The following is a 7,484-nucleotide window of genomic DNA, read 5'->3' as shown; positions in this document are numbered from 1 at the left end:
TCATACATCTTTGAAATGTCCCAGGTGCGTTACATAGCCCAAAGGGCATGCGTCTGAATGCAAATGTTCCAAAGGGACAAGTAAACGTAGTCTTCTACTGATCTTCCGGATCTATTAGAATATAGTTGTAACTAGAGTATCCATCGAGAAAGCAATAAAATTCTTTGCCCACAAGTCTGTCGAGCATTTGATCGATGAAAGAAAGGGGGAAGCGATCTTTCTTAGTTGCTGCATTGAGTTTCCTGTAATCCATACAGATGCGCCAGCCCGTGACAGTCCTCGAGGGTATGAGTTCATTATTGCTATTGACTATCACAGTTGTTCCCCCTTTCTTGGGAACGCATTGGACTGGACTTACCCAACTACTGTCGAATAAAGGATAAATAACTCCCGCGTCTAACCATTTTAAATTTTCTTTCTTGACCACTTCTTTCATTATGGGATTCAGCCTTCTTTGAGGCTCGATTGACCTCGACTTCCCTTCTTCCAGCTTAATCTTATGCATGCAATAAGATGGACTAATGCCAAGGATATCCGCAAGCATCCAGCCTATTGCACGCTTGTGTTTTTTCAGCATCTGCAAGAGAGATTGCTCATTAGGCTCTGTAAGATTTGCGAAAATGATCACAGGTAAAGTGTTGTTGGTTCCAAGGAATGCATATTTCAAGTGTCCAGGTAACTATTTCAACTCGAGTTCTGGTGGTTCTTCAAGTGTTGGACGCGTTGGTTTTGTCCGCCGCTCACTCAGACTTGGCGGCTCTGATTCTTTCAGGTTCTCCTCCAACATAAGGACCTCACATACATGAGTCTCTTCTTCAGGTAACTCAATACTGTTTAGTTGACAATCTTCACTATCTGGGAACTTTAATGCGTTGAGCACATTAAACTTCACCTCTTCATTGTCCACGCGCATAGTTAATTCGCCTTTATGCACGTCAATTAAAACTTTCCCAGTAGCTAAGAAGGGCCGTCCAAGGATAATTGATACCTCCCTATCTGCTTCATAGTCCAAGATAATAAAGTCTACTGGGAATATGAGATTGTCAACCTTCACCAGAACGTCTTTAATCTTCCCTTCCGAGTACTTAATTGTTCTGTTAGCGAGCTGAAGAGTAATAGAAGTAGGTTGTGCTTCGCCAATCCCCAATTTCTTAAAAATTGAAAGTGGCATGAGATTAATGTTGGCTTCTAGATCACACAACGCATGACCCACATCCAAACCTCCTATCGAACAAGGACCTGTGAAACTCCTAGGGTCCTTCTGCTTTTTTGGTAGACTGTTGCTTACTAACGCGTTACACTCCTGCATTAGCGCTATTACTTCCTTCTCACTGACTCTTCTCTTCGTCGTCAAAATGTCCTTAAAAAATTTGACATATGTTGGCATCTGCTCCAAAGCCTCTACCAGTGGAATGTTGATATGCAGCTGCTTTAGGAGCTCAAGAAAGCGCTTGAATTGTTGTTCATCATTCCTCTTCATCAGACGCCTAGGAAATGATGCGTTCAAAGTCACTTCAGGCTTTCCCGCGTTAGACGTACTGTGTTCTAAATGGCTTGTAGTCTCGGCCGTTCTTTCTTTCTGATCCATTGAACGTGTGATGCGTTCTTAGGACTGTTATTTCTTTGATTCATTCTTCTTTCTTCAAGAGCTCTTCCACTTCGCAATGTCACCGCGTGACATTGCTCCTTTCCATTATTGTTCCCAGGTGTTTCAGTATTGCTAGGTAGAACTCCAGGTTTCCTGCTTTTCAACTCGCTCGTTATCTGCCCTACCTGGATTTCCAGGTTTCTGATAGATGACGCCTGACTTTTCAGCAACGCATTATTCTGGGTTATATACTCCTTCAATAGGTTCTCAAGCGAAGATCCTAAGCTCGACGCCTGTCCTCCTCTATTAAAGGGTCGTTAATGTTGCTGATGCATTTGTTGAAATGCAGGCGGTGGTCCATTCCTTTGCTGATGGTACGCCCCTGGGTGGTGCTCTTAATGAATTCCTCCTGTCCAAGAAAAATTCGGATGGTTTCTCCATCCAGGATTATATGTATTAGAGAATGAGTTGTTTTTTATGAAACATACTGACTAAGGGTTTTGTGGACATTCAGCATAAGAGTGAGGATCTCCACAGCCCACACAGCTAACCATGGGCTGCCCAAACGCCTCTACCTGATTCACCTTCTGCTGATTTGATGCATTTCCCAGTGTCATGTTCTATAGAAGGCTAGTCATCATAGCCACTTAAGCAGAAAGTGTGGCTATTGCGTTCGAATCGATAGAATTAACGTTCTGAGATCTCTTCTTCCCGTCAGCTCTTCCATCATACGTATCATCCACCCATTCCATATTGTGTTTAGCAGTGCATTCTAGTATCTCTATAGCCTCAATGTAATATTTGTCCATAAGTCCACCAGCTGCTGCTGCGTCTGGTGCCATCTGCGATGCTCTATTCAGTCCTCCATAAAACGTCTCCATTTGGATAGTTAGAGGTAGTCCATGGTTCGGGCAATTCTTGACCAAGCCCTTAAAACGCTCTCATGCGGCACTTAAGGTCTCAGCATCTTCTTGTTCAAAGTTCATAATCTCTCGACACCTCCTCGCGTTGGTGGTAGGTGGGAAGTATTTTTGCATAAATTTTTCCACCAACTTCTCCCAGGTGGTGATTTCAACAGGCTCTAGTGAGCTCACCCATTGTTTTATGTCATCACGCAAAGAATAGGGAAACAAGGACAACCTAATCGCCTCTAAGGTGATTCCAAGAATCACAAATGAATTACAGATTTTGAGGAAACGCTTCAAGTGGGCGTGAGGATCTTCACCACGACCATCCCCAAATTGTCCAGCAGACTGGAGCATTTGGAGCATAACAGATTTAATCTCGAACCTGGTTCCATCTGGCGTTGGGTATATGATTCCTGAAGAGAAATCATACAGTACAGGGGATGCGTACTCCCTCATGGGACGCGTGCTGCTATTCGCCATCAGGATTGGATTCTAAGCAGCATGAGCTAATTGTTGATTTGCTTGTTCTTCCACCATTGCTCGTTGCCTGTTCTGTTGTCTGAGAAATTGTTGCCTCAACCTTCAACGACGGTTGGATCGGTTCCTACGCCGGAAGGTTCTTTCAATTTTGGTGTCGTATCTGAGTTCAAGAGTGCTCTCCCTGCTCATAAACGTTCACAAGCTTAGGCTTAACTCGTAATACTCCCTCGACCGAAGTGTTCCTACAACAAATACAAACGAAATTTCTGATTAGTTTTGTTTCTGAATCCCCGGCAACGGCACCAAAAATAAACTTGTTCGTTGCTATTGTGATTCGCTCTAGGAGTATTTTGTATAAAATAAATTGCAAGAACAAGTTCTAAGTATAAGTGATGTGTTTATGCTTTGATGCATTTAAGTAATTGTAATGCGTTAGGGCGTTAGATATATGCAATAGAACGCACACAACTCCTAATGATGTTCAAGGTTTCCTAAATCAGATCCAAGTATAAATCTAATTTAGGTTTCTGGTAAGTCCAGGGTCGAACTCAGGGATTCATTTAACCAAACGCAGACGTTGCTAAATAAATGTGAGAAATGTGTTATTTACACTAAATTTTTGTGCCTGTGCAAGAGATGCAAAAGAGTTGAGTAGTTAGTGATGGATCATGTGAGAATGGAGTTTAATGTAAATGGACGCATTGGTCTAAGATGAATGTACACAAACCAGGATATGATGTGGATGAGATGGAGTGATTTGCTTATCTTTTTTTCATGCGTTAGACTTCATTCAACATTTCTTAATGCGAATAACATACAAAACCTATATCTAGGATGCATGCGTCTAACACAGAATACAATAAACACTAGTAAGTCTATCTCTAGCTGTACTAGGCGTCCTACTTGATGCAGCTTAGTTATTCTTTCGAACAATCTAAGTTAAAGATGTTTTTTACCAATCTGTCAAGTTGGCTTGAGCGTTGGAATGAAGTTTGGCATAAAGTATTAATGCATTCAACATAAACAAGAAATAAACAATGGCAAGTATGATGGATCAAATATATGAATTTTATAAAGAAACAGAGAGTCTTTACAAAAGCAATATTTAATCAAATGAAGTGAAAGCGATAAATAAGATGAAGGAAACTGAGTCAAGCCAAAGAATACAATCTCTTGTATTTACTTGGCTTAATCTCGTTGTGTACAATCACTTGTATAGGAATTGGATGAAGTGTCTTTCTCAATAATGGCTTCCTCTGCTCCCTGACCGGCGGTGGTGGTGGTTCTCAACCCTTCTGATCGTCTGGCACCACATCACAGCTTCTAAGAACTAAAACTATGACTACAATATACAGAGAGTAAGGACTTGATAATTTCCGAACTTCTGGACTCTGAAGGGACTTCATCTATTTATAGGCGTTGGTCACGTCCACTTGGTGAATGGGCAGCATTAAAGTCCATGCCCTGATTAGCCGCCTGACTCTCGGAAGCTTTTCAGACGCTACCTGCTGCGTGGAATCTTTTCAAACGCTGCTTGCTGCAGGTGCCCATACTTGCAAGTGGTGATGTGACACAATCAGCCTGGAGCAATGAATCTTCTCTGTGTTGAACTCCCTCCGACACATGGCCCATGCGTTAAAGCTTTTCCTACGGCACTTGTCTAATGCGTTAGCATTATTCCTTGCATTGAAATCCTGCAATACAATGCGTTAGTGTCACGATATTTAGTAATAAAACTTCTTTTGCATGAGTTTTCTAACGTTTGAATAAATCCATGCATTTCTTCTAAAAATGAGGAGAATCTATCATTAAAAACCTTAGTTGTTCCAACTTAAGAGCAAAAATAACTTGTATTTCTACAAGTTATCAGTTGTCCAATATCTATTCGTGCTATTCGCCAACCACCGTATTGAAGGACTGTGAGATCCAATGTGGAAGCGAGGATTGTGTCCCAGTTTTAAATTTCACAATAATTAAAAAAACACATAACTCATTATGCATTATCAAATATTTTACAGCATGCAATAAAAGGAGAAAGAAAGGTTAGATGAACACTTACCCTTGAAACCAAAAGTCTTCACAATCTCCTCTCCACATACATTCACGAACGAAAAATCAAAATGACCATCACCACAAAAGAGCCTCATGCACTAGAAGAAATTTGGGCTTTAATGTCGGTTGGCAACCAACATTAAAGACAGTGTTATTAAAGCCCTTTAATGTTAGTTGCAAATGACATTAAAGGTCTTTAGTGATTAAAGCTTGTCAGTTGCAACCGACATTAAAGCCTTTTTTTTTTTTGGATTCTTAACCGACATTGAAGCCCGATCTGTCCGTTTTATCAATTATTGTCCGTTTTTTAAAGTTCCCTTGCCAAATCCATTTTTCGGTAAAAAAGTATAACATGACATATCATCATCGAACACTATGGCTATGACATTATTCATGTATGGATTGTAAATCTATTATATTTAATCCACAAATTCTGCTATAGAATTATAATTTAAAAGGCGTACAATAATTCAAGCCTTGAAAACACAAATTACAAGTAATACAAAGATTATGATTTTACAAGGGCAACAGAATCTTCTGTGTAAGGGCAACACAATTTTATTTGTCTACAAATTTGGGAGGGTTTGAGAGATTAAGAGATGTAATATACGTTGTTGAGATGGACTTCATTATCAGGATTCTTCTTCTTCAGGCCATCCAGCAACTACAGAAGATTTGGAAAGATTTAGAATTTAACTTCAATTTAACTTCAACTTAACAAGTAATGTGCTTGAGATTAAGAATTTAACCTCAGGCAGACTCTGATCCAAGGAGAAAAATTAATATTATAACCATAACCACATTTATATAATCATATGAAAGGCCAAATGTAAATGAAACTTCAATTTGTCACGCATAATTCTATAATGTGATCAGAATACAGAAAATAGAACTGCCAACTCATATGTAACAGTAACACAATCAAGATAACCAACTTCTGTCAGATTGCAAAAGTAATCTCCATTCAACAGAATGAATGCATAATCTGATTATATGAAACAGGTTTAGCCAAGTAAATATACCTTATCCGGTGTCATGCCAAGCTCTCTCTTGAACACTTCACACACTTGATTGTACGGGGATACTAGGCATAAAACTAACCTACAAGAACATAAGGACTAGTTTTAAGTATGAAATCCAAAGCAACAGAAGTTTCTGGATCAATATTAAACTGCATACCTTGAAACAGGAGGACAATAATGGTGTCGAAGACTATCAATTTCCCAAAGTGAACTTCCTATACCAATAATTCTTGTTAACAAGGATCAATCACCAAATATTAAACCACCATACAATAAACATAAAGCGGCCACCAATAGGATTAACTCAAAAAGGCATGATTCAAATTGAGCACACATGGACTATTGTGGAACAAACAACCACGACACGTAGCTAACTATATTTTCAGCCATGAAATTTGACAAAACTTATGAATTAAAATATCTTGTGTAAACCATTGGAAAGTAAGTCAAGAAAGCAATTTTGACAAGTGATGGTGATATTAATAGTTCACCACAGGAATACTAATTAATCCACGTGTCCTTGTCCCCTTCCCTCCAACAGAGAGAAAATCCAATTGGAAGGCACGGAATAAATTATCAAACGCATGATGATAAGAATATGATCCAAGAAATTAAAGGGAAAAAAACCACCAATTTAAAAATTCAAAAGGAAAAAAGAAAAGAAAAAGACAAAGACAAAAAAAGAAAAAAAAAGGAAAAAGACAATACTTACTCAAGGCGCTAGATTTAATAGGATCAGTTTCCTCTAAGGTTGGCAACGGGGCCGAGGCGGGGCGAGTGAGAGGGGAATTTATCTGCGAGAGCGAGAGTGGAGGTATGAGCGAGAGCGAGAGCGAGAGTGGAGGGACGAGTGAGAGCGAGAGGGCTGCACTGCAGAGACTATTAGCGAGAGCGGATGGACTTTATGAGCGAAAGCTAGGGATTTAGGTGAGAGGGGAGGGATTTGGTCATTATGAGCGAGAGCGAGAGGGATTTGGGTGAGAGGGGAGGGATTTGGGTGGAGATATATATCTAAATATATAAATAATATTTATAAAAACAAGAGAAGTTGATGCACAGGTTATAGAATCTATCTATAATAATTAGATTAAAAACAGTGCTACCTTCAATCATAACCAATATATTATGATTTCTTTCTTCCGAGGGAGCATTAGCTCGACATTAGATTTCATTCTCCGAAGTAGAAATGGTCTCAGTATTCCATGCAGTTTTGCTACCATCTGCAGGATTAGAATATCTAAATATGGCACACTTATGTAACAAATAGTGCTGGAAAAAATGTCAAAAGAATTACCAACCTAAGCCTTTCTGTTCTCTTGTGTTTCTTCTTTTTCTTCAGCTTGACACTTTCTAGAGATACATGAACTAACAACGAATCAAACATCAATAAAGTCTTTCTCCAAAACTCTAATGCTCTAGTATTCCTCTCTCCCC

General features: G+C 39.5%; 1 protein-coding gene, 1 long non-coding RNA gene and 1 other non-coding gene across 3 annotated transcripts; 1 reads left to right on the top strand and 2 right to left on the bottom strand.

Annotated features, from left to right (window-relative positions):
- Window positions 1–679: 679 nt before the first annotated feature.
- LOC120079266 lies at window positions 680–1,588 on the bottom strand. Its single transcript, XM_039033424.1, has one exon. The coding sequence runs from the start codon at window positions 1,586–1,588 to the stop codon at window positions 680–682; it is 909 nt and encodes a 302-aa protein (XP_038889352.1).
- Window positions 1,589–2,485: 897 nt separating this feature from the next.
- On the top strand, window positions 2,486–2,588 carry LOC120080663. The gene has a single exon (XR_005482613.1). It is a non-coding gene; the product is annotated as a small nucleolar RNA R71 (small nucleolar RNA).
- A 2,786-nt stretch (window positions 2,589–5,374) lies between these two features.
- On the bottom strand, window positions 5,375–7,270 carry LOC120080594. The gene is made up of 4 exons (XR_005482569.1): window positions 7,154–7,270; window positions 6,208–6,265; window positions 6,051–6,129; window positions 5,375–5,692 (listed from the first exon to the last, which is right to left on the bottom strand). It is a non-coding gene; the product is annotated as an uncharacterized LOC120080594 (long non-coding RNA).
- Between the last annotated feature and the right edge of the window lie 214 nt (window positions 7,271–7,484).

Source organism: Benincasa hispida, chromosome 6 (assembly GCF_009727055.1).
Source record: "Benincasa hispida cultivar B227 chromosome 6, ASM972705v1, whole genome shotgun sequence".
NCBI classification, from domain to species: Eukaryota; Viridiplantae; Streptophyta; class Magnoliopsida; order Cucurbitales; family Cucurbitaceae; genus Benincasa; species Benincasa hispida.
The sequence above is the reverse complement of the archived record's forward strand: the minus strand, read 5'-3'. Positions and strand labels throughout refer to the sequence as shown.

What these genes read in the sequence shown, in the direction of transcription:
- LOC120079266 (XM_039033424.1), bottom strand. Translation starts at nt 1,588, where the DNA reads ATGGATCAGAAAGAAAGAACGGCCGAGACTACAAGCCATTTAGAACAC.